General features: G+C 36.1%; 2 protein-coding genes across 2 annotated transcripts; one reads left to right on the top strand and one right to left on the bottom strand.

The window, feature by feature from the left end:
* Positions 209–7,333, top strand: LOC109822052 (glycine-rich RNA-binding, abscisic acid-inducible protein-like). The gene is made up of 4 exons (XM_020388214.1): positions 209–436; positions 4,456–4,524; positions 5,818–5,924; positions 7,003–7,333. The coding sequence occupies exons 1-4, from the start codon at positions 313–315 to the stop codon at positions 7,111–7,113; spliced, it is 411 nt and encodes a 136-aa protein (XP_020243803.1). The 5' UTR covers positions 209–312; the 3' UTR covers positions 7,114–7,333.
* On the bottom strand, positions 8,912–12,915 carry LOC109822628 (cytochrome b-c1 complex subunit 6-like). Its single transcript, XM_020388861.1, has 5 exons — positions 12,842–12,915; positions 11,453–11,499; positions 10,861–10,945; positions 9,262–9,351; positions 8,912–9,166 (listed from the first exon to the last, which is right to left on the bottom strand). Coding segments are annotated over exons 2-5 (210 nt in total). The 5' UTR covers positions 11,455–11,499; positions 12,842–12,915; the 3' UTR covers positions 8,912–9,133.

Below are 13,634 nucleotides of genomic sequence, written 5' to 3'. Positions count from 1 at the left end.
AATTGAAGTGAAGTTATACTTGATGAAGTTAGAACCGAACAAACCGAACCGAACCGCACCGAACCGATTTGTAATGGTTCGGTTCGGTTTTGAATTGTAGGTGGTTCGGTTCGGTTGTTCAAATTTTAATAAAAACCGACCCGAACCGAACCGTGCTCACCCCTAACTGTACCCAACTGGAAAGGGCATTTCTATAAATGGCCCACGCAGATCTAGCGTTCGTTGTCGCCTCGCATCTCTCTCTAAAGCCCTAGAACGATCTTTTCTCTTTCTAAAACCCTTGATCCTCAGCTTTTAGAGAGAGAGAGAGAGATGGCGATTGCAGCGAGCCGTTTTGGACTCCGGCGAATGATCTCTTCGATTCCTGGATTCACTCCGCCGCCGCCTGCCGCCGCCCAGCCTGCGGCGGAGCCCTCAACCAACCTCTTCGTATCAGGTGAACTGCTGCCTCTTTTGTACCAAAATGAATTCTTTTTACGTTATTTGTGGAAATCATGGCGTAATCAAAATGGACGTGGATGAATTTGTGTGAAGCAGTGAAGACGGTTGGCAAAGATCGAATCTTTCCGTAATTTGCTCCTCAATCTAGGGTTTTGTTAGGGAGTTGGATGTTTTGGGGGGAGGTCTACTACTTTTATGCCCTGAAACATTATAGGTTAGCTTTTGATATCAACGATTGCCCCGCATTAAGAGGAGATGGCACAAGACGTTTCATGTTGAATTCATCTGCATGTATTTATCGTTGAAGATCATGGTAATCTATTGTATCAAGATGATGGAACAGCTGAAGTCATAACCATATGAAAGGAAAGCCTAAATTGATCTTTTTAAACCTTTGTTGGAAATGCTTATGGCACACATATATACGCACCTGAAAAATTATAGTCGAGTTAAATTGTATTTCTTGATTGATCGTAGGAACTTAAGCTTGGTGAATTTGAGAAAACTTGGCCTCATTTAGTGGTCTCTCAGTACCTAGAGTACAAATATTATTTGAGAACTGTCATGAAAACTGTCATTCTATGCTCCCGTGGATGTCTCAGAGCACCTATATAGGGGGTGCTCTAGTAAAATTTTTACTGCTGTCTCTGTTGTTTCTAATACAATGATTAAAACATATGATACTTCTAGCACAAGAAATTGTTTGAATTTTCTCAGCACATTCACCTGTATACCATTATTATATTCCTTAGCATGCTTATGTGTGTGTTTCTTTACTGAATGCTTTAGTCAACTGGTTTACTGTTGTGGTATTGGTTTATGCCTATTAAGCACTTGAACAATATTTACTTTTTTGTAATTTTAGTGGGATCAAATATTGAAGATGCATCTAATATTTAGTTTTACTACTGCGGATTAAGTTTGTTAGAAATTTGGCTAGAACTTCAGTGGTATTAGAGCGGAGAGGGGATACTTTGTATGTTGAGGACATTATACAAAGGCATCAAGAAATGTACTTACTTAATGGGAAAAGAAAATCAGTACAATTATAAGTCTACATGGTGGTGTGTATCTCTTGAACAACATCTAAGGGGTCATTAAAGCTTGGTTCAATGGTAAAAGAATGGCATTGGATTATGACCTTTGTTCAAAAGATTTCCATTTCTGGTAAGTATTATTCGACAAAAATAAAAGGTCTTTGTTTATGTGAAAATCTGTGGGACTTTGGAATAATGTCCTTGCACCTGCAGTTCGGCTTTGGATTTCTATGTGGGCTGGTGACCCCTTTGTTCGCAAACCATGCTTATATTTGTCGCCGAGCAGACAGAGTCCTTGACTAGATTTCTTAATTCTCATAGTTATAGCAACAGGCTTACAGGAAAGGACACCTTTCTCTTGACCTTTTTTGGAAATGCTATAGTGATGCAGGAAATGAGTACTCGCTAACAATGGATAACGTAACTAGAAAGGTTCACAAAATTTATACCTAATTCACTTCACACCTTGTAAGTCCTAACATCCAGTTCGTGTATCACTATTCATGGTGCATTCTCAATTCTGGTTGACAAGCTGGCAATCAAAGAAATAAAAGAAGAGAACTGGACTAACTGATCCAGTGATCTTTTTTATTATATTTAGCTTGTAATGGCTTTTTTCTAGACGATTTGCAACTTTTGAGATTCACATGCTGGTTTTAAATTTGGATTTTAAACTTTTATTTAATGCACAACCAGAATTAAGATTATTTAGCTTGGTTTTTGTTATCTATCTTTTGAAAAGACGGAAGTTTCTATTATGTTGATCCTTAGTTTTATGAAAGTACATATATCTCTGCTTTATAAACATGCACCCAAAAAATATGCAGAATTATGGAAATGATCCTAGGATGGCTTCCAAGTGTCAACCAGAATATTGATGAAATAAGCATATTCTTCGTACCACATACTGCAAAAAGTAGCAAACTGTTATCCGTCCTGTGCCATTACTGACTTCCTATTAAATTATTTCTTCTTAGCTATCACTAATATTGAAGTTTCCAATGTAAGGGTCAGTTTCCAACTATAATGACCCAGTTATAAACAAAACTAATATGTATTGTTTGTTTTTAGAATCAGAAGATTCAAAACTAAGTTTAGGGGCTTAACTGGTGAAGGAGGCCCTATAGAATCAAATATGAGATGTGGATACAAGCGAGTATGTAGGGCTAATGTCATGTTGATAAATATCCTCTTGAGTCTGTTTTCATATGTGAGATATTGAAGTTACTGAAAGGTAATCTTACGAGACGTGATCTGTTGATATGTTGGAGCCTTGGAGGTATTAGATTGGAATGTCATCTATACTGCATTATAACGAGTAGCCTTATGTTGAATGTCACTTTTGCATGTGTAGAAGCTGCACAGTGATAGGTGAAGATATGCTTTTTAATATCAGCGATTGAGAAAAGTGAGTAGATTTAGGTGAAGATATTGCATGAACTAAATGGTAGACTCCGTCTTTTTAGTATTGGCCCTTTCATGAACCAATTTGCATAATTTTTTTTTATTGTATGCATTTGCATGTTTAGAAATTTAGTGACTGGATAATGTTATGATTGTTGGATGTTTATCTAGTGGATCAGTTGTTATATTCTTTAGAAACTAGAACACTCTTAAAGGTTGTTTATGCATTTGGATTTTAGAGATCTTGATGTTTCAGCATTCTTCTGTCTTTGTTAACAGAAGATTTGAGTGTAACCTTTCCCATGATAGGGACTTACGGAAATTCTATGATTGGTATAGTAGTTTATTTCTACTTAGAAAAGAGTATTCCTGTTGGAAATGATTTGTATAGGATGATTGGAGTATGCTAGGATTATTATTATTTATCCCGTGCATCTTCTAACAGGACTAAAAGAAGAATGTTTTGGGTCATTTTTTGAATAGATGCCTGTAACTTTTTTTAGACTCTTTTATATAATTGTGCAAATTGAGGAGGTTTTATTCTTCTTCTTCTGGTCTCATGGTTCTGTTCTTCGTGCTGGTACTCTTCTTCCATGTGTTCCTCTTCTTCAAATGTTCTTTTTGTCTACTGAATGATGGCAGTTATCACTTTGTTTGTTGCTCTTGTAATAGTGGACCTTAAATTTAATTCGTGGTACTGAGTTTTCTGCCTTGAAGCCCTACAGGAGGGAACAACAAAAGTATAAGGAGCGTTAATATTAGTCCCTAGAACTTGTAAATGTGGACTCTTTTATTGTAAGCAGCTTTGCCGAGTTAAAATATTTTTTGTGAAAACGTGCATGGAAAATTTAAAAACTATATATCAATTATGTCAAATGATTTGCAAAGTGGTTGTTGTAATGGTTAATTTGTTTATTTTAATAGAGTCCTTAATATGTAAAACATATCCCAGATTCCCAGTTTTGTAATGGTTAATTTGTTTAATTATTCTTTATGTTTATTCCTTTTGAGTTCTAATGTACTAATTGTCGATCCTTACTATATTGTTTATTTCATTGCATGAGATGAATGTGCCTTCTATGCTTTACACGTTTATTAGATAAATAGACAAGTGGAAACCACAACTTACGCTACAGTTTTTTAAAAATTTTTTAGATACATGAGATAATGTCTTTTGTTGACTATGGTTTTAACAATGTCTTTGAGATCCATGTGGGCAATAACCATTAATGTTAATTGATGAATTACGTTAGAGCAAGTTTTCTTTTTTGGTTACTTGTTTAGGTTTTGTATGATTGAGTGAAGTCGCTTGCTTCCTTTCCTTATCGTTGATAGGTGGTTTGGGCTCATTTTTTTAATGAATATTTTCTTCCAATTCCTTGCAATGTGCCTCTCGTTCATTTTCTTTGTGAAGAATTGTCCTTCTCGAGCAATATCTACCTTCTAACATATTTTACTGTTCTTAGAGCCCTAGCTTCTGCCTTAACCGCATGATACATGTACCACTTCATACATATTCATAATCTCTTAATTGATTCTAACATGGAGATTCTAAACGTGGATGCAATGGCAGGTCTTAGCAAGAGGACTACATCTGAGGGGTTAAGAGAAGCTTTTGCAAAATTTGGTGAAGTTCTCCACGGTATGTTTCTTCTGAAAGCAAAATTTGCTGCCTTTCAAATAATAAGAACTTACAACAACAATCCAAGACCTTATAGCTCTCTCTCTCTCTCTCTCTCTCTCTCTCTCTCTCTCTCTCCTCTCTCTCTCTCTCTCTCTCTCTCTCTCTCTCTCTCTCTATCTACACACACACACAAGTAATGATACTATGAGACGGAGAGTGCAATAAATAATGTGAGCTGAGCATTTCTGTTGATTGGATCAAGTCTAATGGTTGAGATTTGTTTTAAGTTAATGGGAAGCTGAGCTGGAGATTTGTTAACCTTTAAATCGGTTAGTTAAGGTAACTAAGAAGTTGAGGTCTCATACTTCTTTGGTGATTCCATTCCCATTTTTTTCCTTTCGATCTGATACTTGCACTCCGACCACCAGATCTTTAGTTTCCTTGCTCTCACTTCATTGTGTATCTCCGGTCTCCGCTGTTGAAGAGAGCGTCCTTGACCTTCACAGACATTTCCCCTTTCTCTTCCCCTCCAAAGCAAAAGACGAGTCTAATAGGTTTGAACAGCGTTGAGAACTAATTCAAACTTTCCATACTCGTGAGATAAAGCTGGACAAGGACTGCTAAGTTAAAATTCACCTTTTTTTTATACCTCAACATCATCAGATTCAAGAATATTTGTTTAGAAGCTAACACAAATAATTCAAAGGGGAATTTATCAAATATATTTTTGACAAACAAGAGCAACTATCCTACCATAAACCCAACGATGAAACAAACTAGAAAACATTTATATTTTATTAAACTGGTAAAGAGTAATGATTTTCTGATTTTTGATTGATTTTCTGTTGAGAACATTGGAAAAATACGGAGCGGATGAGACTCAAGTCGGTGGAGAGAGGATATGAGATTCAAGTCTGTGGAGGGAGGATTGGGGCGCTTGCCGCAGTTCTGGAGTGGAGTAAGCAGTGGGGTTCACTTTTCAGTGTTAACATATTTTCTACATAAAATCGCAGCCATATATTTAGATTGAGGGGTTAAAAATTTTCAGCTCATGTTTAAGTTTTCAGCTCTTCATCTCATTTTATCACAACTCTGTGTGTGTGTGCGCGCGCGCACGTGCGTGCGGGCATGGGTGTGTGCGCGCGCGCCTTGCGGGCATGGGTGTGTGCGCGCGCGCCGGGTGCGTGCATGCGTGTGTCTGTGCGCGCGCGCGCATGTGTCTATATCTGCTGCCTTTCATCGAGAGCAATAGCAGTAATAATGATGATGAAGTCCAGGGGATGATGGCTTTGATTTTGTTTCACTTGGCAGCTAGAGTTGTAACAGACCGCGTTTCTGGATACTCAAAGGGGTTTGGTTTTGTGAGATATGCCACTTTAGAACAGGCCGCTGAAGGCATAAAGGGAATGCATGGCCAGGTGAGCACACTGCAATTGACCTTTTCAATAGTATTTTTTGCTAACTCCATAAAACAAAACAAAAAACCCCACCCAAACACACAAAACAAAACAAGACCCACAAAAAAAAACTTCATATTTGTTCAAATGTATGGTAATACCCTCTGTTTTTCATACTTGCCAAATGACCCTCGCATTACGAGAACTCCATGTTTTCTGTTAGAGAATATACTAGATACCTCCATGTTTTGTTAAGTTGATTAGTGTTTGCAAAATACCACTGAAGTGCCCGCAACATATAATTAATTAAGTTGATAACATACCTCCTCATTCTCCAAATTTTTCTTAATCCTCAAATTTAAAAAAAAAAATTTAGGGAGTAGAAGCTTTGTAAAATAGGACTTTGATTTATCTCTGTTACAAATCTAACAGAAGATTGTTGAGGGCTGAACTAATTGGTTTGAATTGAATTTAGGGGTTAATTGGCAAATAATAAAAAATAACTCAAAAAAAAAAGGGTGGGGGGGAAAAAGAAATAGAGGAGAAACAAGGGTGGGCTCTCTGCTAGTGCTAGTCATGTCGGTGTAGCGCTCAAATGAAAGTTAGTTGGCAAGCCATTTCGCAAATTGGACTGTCAACTCATATAGCCACTTTCCTCTTGCAATGAATTCGGTTTCAGAATAATTAGTTCAGTATGTTATTTCCGGGTTAAGAATGATTTCAGAAGTGGCAGGCTTAAGAATCCTTGGGGTTTTAAATTATGACCCCAGTTTTTAATCGGTGGATCCAAATTTAATAATATTGGTACAAACCCCCGCTTTGGGTTAAAAAAAGAAGCAAGTGACTTTAAACTGGATATAGGCGTTTGCTTGTAAGTTAATAATATAGGTGGTTCAAGGGAACCACCTTGAACTAGCGTGGCTCCGCCACTGGGGGTGAATGAATACTTTTTTTATTCTTCTGGTATACGAGGAAAGGAATAATACTGTTTGATGCTTCTATCTGATGTTTCCAAGGGCACAGTTGATCCTGGAGAGGATGTGAACAATAAATTTGTGCTCTGTATTTCATTCTCTGACAATGTTAAATTTGCTTGCAGTATCTCGATGGATGGGTCATCTTTGCAGAGTATGCCCAGCCAAGACCTCCACCGTCTCAACCTCAGGACTCTCAACCTCCATCTGGCTACTCTCCATCTGGCTATTATTAGATTATTCAATGTCCGGAAGAAATAATTTTGAGTTTTACAGCATATATACTATTCAGGCTCCAGTTACTGATTCTCTTTATTCAACAAATATTTTCATATGGGATTGTGTGAGATTGAAATATGTAGCACGGTTAATTACACTACATAAACTTGCTAGCTTTAAAACTGTCAATGTTAAAACATTAAATATTGATATCAAGCATTACTGTTCAGACTGTAATTATGTCTTTGATTTTCCGGACAGTAGGTTGAAACGTGGTATCTAATGTGTAGCCTGCCAATATTTTTTTGGAGATCAGCAGTAGCTGGTGTTTTCTGATGCAAAATTTTGCTTCCAAGATGCACTAGAAAGTAGAAATTATCCTGAAATGAGTTAGGAGGAAGTTGATGTATTTAAATGGAATATAGGTTCAAGCCCAAATGTTTGACAGTCATTTTTTGGCCGCGTGTAATTTATTCACTGATTATCCTATTAAAGAAACGTCACGAAAGTCCATAGCAGCTGCTACGTATCATTCTTTGTTTTTCGATTTTAATAAGAGAACTTGGATTTTACTTGCACACTGTAGATATTGTGTTACGCCTGTAAAGACTGAGCGAAGGCCTAAATGTCTGGGAAATTTTTTTCCCCAAATTTGATTGAGAAATTGTGATGCGTCACAATTGTTGGAATCGTAATTGTGGAGTTTCAAGCTTATGATGGCGATTGATTTTGGTTTCTTTAGAAACTCACAACTATATGGGTGCTGAAATTTGTAATTCTTGTGTTCGTTTCTAAGTTGGGAGATTTTAGCAGCCACATGGTCAAAACATTTTCACTGAAGGTATCTGTTTATAGCAAGCGGCATTTCAATTTTACAACTAATTTCATATCTGTGATCGTTTCAGTGTCTGCATGGAAGTAATATCTGAAAATAAACCGGTATTTTTTATTTTAGGGATAGATAATCCCATAAATTCTACCTCTAGTAACATAGCAGTCACCAGCCACCAGTAGAGTTTATGCAATCGTACCGCGTGATCATGATGCGAGCGGAGCTTTCTTAATGATTATTCTTTTCCAGCTCGGATCTTGTTCGATTCAGAAGCTTCTCATTCTTTAGCTCTGATACCAACTTTGACATCTCTGGTTTTACCTTGGACTACAACCTTTTGTAAACCCAGGAGCGTCACAATTTAATTGAGTATTGCTCAGCCCCATTTATTTCTATGGATATAACCCCCCAAGTATATCTTTTTCACTCTTAAAATAGTCGAACTTTTTGAGGATGCAGCAGGTAGACACCTGACGGTGGTGAGGATAGATCTCGAAAGTAGTGAAGGTGTTAGTAACGAAGGTGTTGAGGAGACGAGTAGAATACTACTGGAAAAAAAATCTTCAATTACTTTTTTTTTAAATTGTAAAAATATCAAAATGGTTCACTAAGGTGATATATTCACATAGTTCACGAAGGTGATATATTCACATTCGGGCAAATACAACAATGTCATATCCGTGCAAATAAAACTACAGATATCTGCGCAAATAAAACTACAGCAAATCAGGCGATTCCACGGGAGCCTTATTTGCAATTAACCCCTGCAATTAACCCAAAAGAAGTATTACGTATGCATAAATAAAAGGTAATGCGCTCCAACACTCAACAAAAACATCTACAATTCTTCTGAGCAGTTGATAGATAACTATAAAAAAAAATACTCACGCAGTTCTTCCACTAATTCTACAGATTGTAACATGATCCACAATTTCAACTTATCCATCGCCTGATGTTGACGCAACTCCTCTAGACAAACGAAATAATACCATAAACAAATGAAACAATTTACCCATTTCAAAATCACCTTATAACAAAAATAGCTCTCGAAAGAAATCAGAGGTTTCTCAGGAGTTTCCTTTATTTGGTTTCGTTAAACAAAAAGGCATCGGCAAGAACATAAAAAGAGTTCAGTACATAATGGGAGTCAATAACAGGCTCCTATTCAAGATCAAATCCGAAACAAAATGTGTACTAAAATTAGCTCACTTCAGTTTGTGAAAAAGCTTAGGTGCAACCTGCAATATTAAGAAGAAATCTTAGGTAAGGACTGAATGAATGAGGCGAATTTAGTTCATAGAAAACAAAGCAGAAAGAAATAAACTAAACTTACACATGAGTCTACACATAACCAGTAATCAAAATATTGCCCTGTGCAGTGCTTGTTCCCGCTCTCGTCGTCTTTAATTCTCTCAACACAAGCCTGTAGAAATTTTAAGAGACTCTTGTTACAAGGGGAAATCATAATGTTGCAAGTGAAGCAGAATTTTTTACAACATTTATACCCTTTTTTAAGTTGCGTGACCTTGCAAGCTATTAGTCTCGAAAGTACCACATACTTAAACACACACTCAAGCACGCGACAACCATATGCACCAGTTACCACAGAAAAAGAAAACCCCAACAAGGGTTCTCTATAAAAAACATAAAGGGAGACTGGAATATTTGACATGTACCCTAGCACAAATCTTAAAAGTTGGTGATTAATAACAATCTAACTTTGAGTTTGTTGTCAACTTCTGAATTTCTAACCAAGACACAAGTCAGAATTTCCTACCTCCCTGCAAGATTTTCTGTAGAAGGGTCTTCAATAGGATTTTATTTTTCTGCACAACATGGTGTCATGCTGGAAATTCAGATGTAGCGTGGAGATGGATTTACTGAACCAGCTTCAGTTTGATATTATACTAATAGTTGATGGGGTTTGGTTACAGAAGTCTAGTAAATTTTTTGGTAGCAGTAACCTCATTTGGTTAGCAAAGTCTGCACTGCCATATTGAATTCATCTCCATCAAATCATATACCACGAACCTGTTTTTCCCTGTTTCAGTCAAGCACAAGTGCCAAACAAAATTTGACATTATCTGAGGACCTATTGCCTTTTCAACTTAAGCTTCAAGTGTTAGCACGATTAGCTAAGTTGATATCTAAACTCTAATGTTAGATTTCATGCTTACAACTAAATTCTAATTTGAGGAGGCAAACTTCAATTTGACCCAGGAGCAAGCACCACTATATGCAATAATACTAACTGCTGCTAAGGTGGCACTCTAATTACCTACATATTTTTGTGATTTAGTTTACAATCTTGCGCTTACTATCTTCTTTTTAAAGCATGGCATGCAGCAAAGCGGGAGTATTACTGCCTGTACGATGCAAAAATCGTCATTATTATGAAAAAGTGACAGAGAAATCTGGAGAACTTGATATTTGGTCTGGAGTGCAAATAAAATAGCAGAGAACCACAACTGAAAATAATACACACAAATTTACCAAAGTTTTAGAACATACTACAAGATATTAATGGCACGAGATTTCTCCATCAAAATGAGTCTGATATAGAGCAAATTTCTCACATCAAGAAGGTTAATGACAAAAACATATGAATTATGATGACAAAAAATATGAGGAAGGTCCTTAGCTGTTTGAGCCTGGATCTATATTTAAATTAAAAGGAGAACTTGCAGCAATCCTTGATTGTGGAGACTAGTGTGAGTGTTAATCATAAAGCTGAAAATGCAGTTGGTGGGTATAGAAATCTATCTTATCACATCATGAGTTTAAGTTCATTACTGTAGTGAATATGACAGGTTTCATATTAAATTTTGGCGCAAGCAACATATAAAGTGTTTTTACTTCAAATAATTAAAATTGCAGAAACAGAAAATAAATCAAAATAGTAGGGCAAGGAGCAGAGATATGGAGTGTATACCTGATATGCCCGTAAAGGCCTTACACACTTTGGCTTGCAAGAATCCTCAAGGTATTTCTTCTGATCAACAGGTTCATCATCAGCCCTAAACAAGTGAAGGAAAATATTATTGCATACAGACATAAATACTTGATTTAGAAGTAAAAAACAAAGTTTGTAAGTAGTGATATAGGACATTATTAAAACCCTCATGCTAACAAGCTGTTCCAAATAAAAAATAGAAGCTATGAGCAGTCAAAGGACTTGATATCTCCTTGTGAAGCTAGATAACTATTTCTCTTTCTCAATTTTCTCTTTTCTTTGCTTTTTTCCCGTTCTTTTTTTTTTCCTTCCTGCCTTTCTATTGCCTTTTAGATAAGAAGCTTGACGACATTTAAAGGTACAAAGAAGTGGGGGATGTGAAGAAATGTATGTTTGGTTTCATTTATAATCTTTTTGCATTCTACATAAAACAAAGTTAGCTGAACCTCTGTGATGACCTATGTACACACCAAAAGAGAAGTTTTCTACTTTTTCCTGAACAAAAAACCATTTCAATTCATTATAATACTTCTAATGCTGTCTTTACGACATTATGATACAACACACTCACATGGTAGCTGTAAAGGGAAAACGAAGCAACTCTTTTATGGATTGACCCTGCACAAACACAATACAACACTTAGAAAGCAAGGGGAAAAATTGCATGCATGGATCTGTTACATTGTAACTTTTGGAACATAAGGAATCACCCTCGATTTCCATTTCTGAGAGAAATCCAACGAAAAACCACCGTACACATTTCAACAATTCATACAAAATGCAGATGCTATCCCCAAAGAAAAAGAAATTCAGAACAAAGATGTTACCTAAAAGAAACCCATCCATCAATAAAAGCGCAAAATGATAGATACATACATAAACAAATGATGTCCATTAAAAGAGCTACCCTATGATAAGCTAGATTTTAAGAAAACTAGAAAAGTGCCGATTACCCCAGATCCCATACAGACTAAAAAAGTTTTTGTTGAAATAAGTTCCAATAGACATCTCATTGGAGCCCACCACTCATAGTCCTATTTGCGTGAACTAAAAATCCATATATTTAAAGAAACACATCAACTAAGTTTATAATCTTCGTGCCCTACTAGTTAAAGTTCTAACTCCCAAGTTCTCTTCCATTGAATGCTTTAACATACAATCATATTCAAGAATCTCATATATCTCGCTTAATATCTAGTAACACAAAGTAGGGGTTCTGTTCAAAAGTTATAAACTATCAATCACTTTTACATTGGTATAAATATAAGATGGAGGGTAGAGAGGGTGAGGAGAAGAGAAATGTAATTTTTAACCTTGTTTGGGAGTTGCATTTAGGAGGGTAGAGGGGAATGGGGCGAAATTTGTACCAAAATGTTACACTCCAAATTGGGGGTAATGAAGGGGAAGGGAAGGAAGGGGAATTTTTCCCATTCCTTCCCTTCGCTAAGTGAACTCGCAAACATACCAAACATCTTTATGACGTAATAACATACTTATAACATAAGAAAGGGAAAAATCTAAATATGGAATTAAAAAAGAAAACAAACTAAATCCAAAATAGCAACTAATTCCTGAGCTTGTTAATTCAAACCAAACAGCAATGCGCCAGTCCAATAAGGATATAACAGTTAAATACTTTGTCCACGGGCTCAGATCATTCCAAAGCCTAAAATTTAACGCATCTATCCAAAAGAATCTACATCTCATCGATGAGGAATTTTTGTAAGGAGTCCAACACAAAAAGGCCTAATCTTTTAACATTTCCAATCCGAAATCAAGAAATCACAATCGATTTAGAGGGGGAACTTACAATTAAATCCAACAACAAGGCGATCGGAGATTCATAAGAGATCGATCAAAAATTTTGGTGGAAAATATGAAAACTTGAGTGAATTTAGAATTTTATTAGGAGAAGAAAGAATTAGGAAATAAATTCGAGATCAAGAAAAATAGGGGTTACCTTGCTGGAAGCGAGAAGACGGAGAACGGAGGAACGAATCGCTTGAATAGCTCAGTTGGCCTTTTGTTGCTAAATGCACGCGCATTATACGTGCTGAAGGAGTGTTTTTTTGGGACCAAATCACATGCAAACAAATCCAATTAGGGCCTGTTTGTTTGGTAAAAAGTGCAGAAAGTGGCAAAAAATAATCCATCAGAAAATTGAGTACTATTTTCCCCACAATCATATATTTAGTTTGCAAAAAGTAAAAAGGAAAGTGAAGAAAAATTGGGTGCTACGTCAAAGTCCTCTCCCGAAAATTTTCCGTTCGAAAAAGCCCGATTATAGCGAAAAACACCCCATTTCTATCTCTCTACGGGGGTTAGTCACCTATAACTTAAAATTGGAATTAGGATAATCTGTGAGATAAATTTTTAAGATGTTTGTCACATAGAACTAAAAATAGAACAAACTTTTACAGTGTTAATCAAGTAGAACTCTAGGGGGGGGGGGGTTAGTCAACTAGAATTTAAAATTAGAACTGAGATAATCTGTGGGATAATTTTTTAAGATGTTAGTCACATAGAATTAAAACTAGAACAAATTTTTACAGTGTTAGTCAAGTAGAACTCTAACAAAACTAGAATTGGGATAATGGTACAAAATTATCCCACTTTTCTTATTTTTTTATACAAAAATGAGAGTTCTAGTCTTTCAAATTATTCTTAGTTTTAGCTTGGAACTAGGTGGTAAAAAATTAGAACTCGTATTTTTTTGTTATTTTTTATTTTTTATATTTATTTTTATCTTTACT

Source organism: Asparagus officinalis, chromosome 8 (genome assembly GCF_001876935.1).
Source record: "Asparagus officinalis chromosome 8, Aspof.V1, whole genome shotgun sequence".
In the NCBI taxonomy this organism is placed as follows: domain Eukaryota; kingdom Viridiplantae; phylum Streptophyta; class Magnoliopsida; order Asparagales; family Asparagaceae; genus Asparagus; species Asparagus officinalis.
This window is presented reverse-complemented; position numbering and strand designations above follow the sequence as displayed.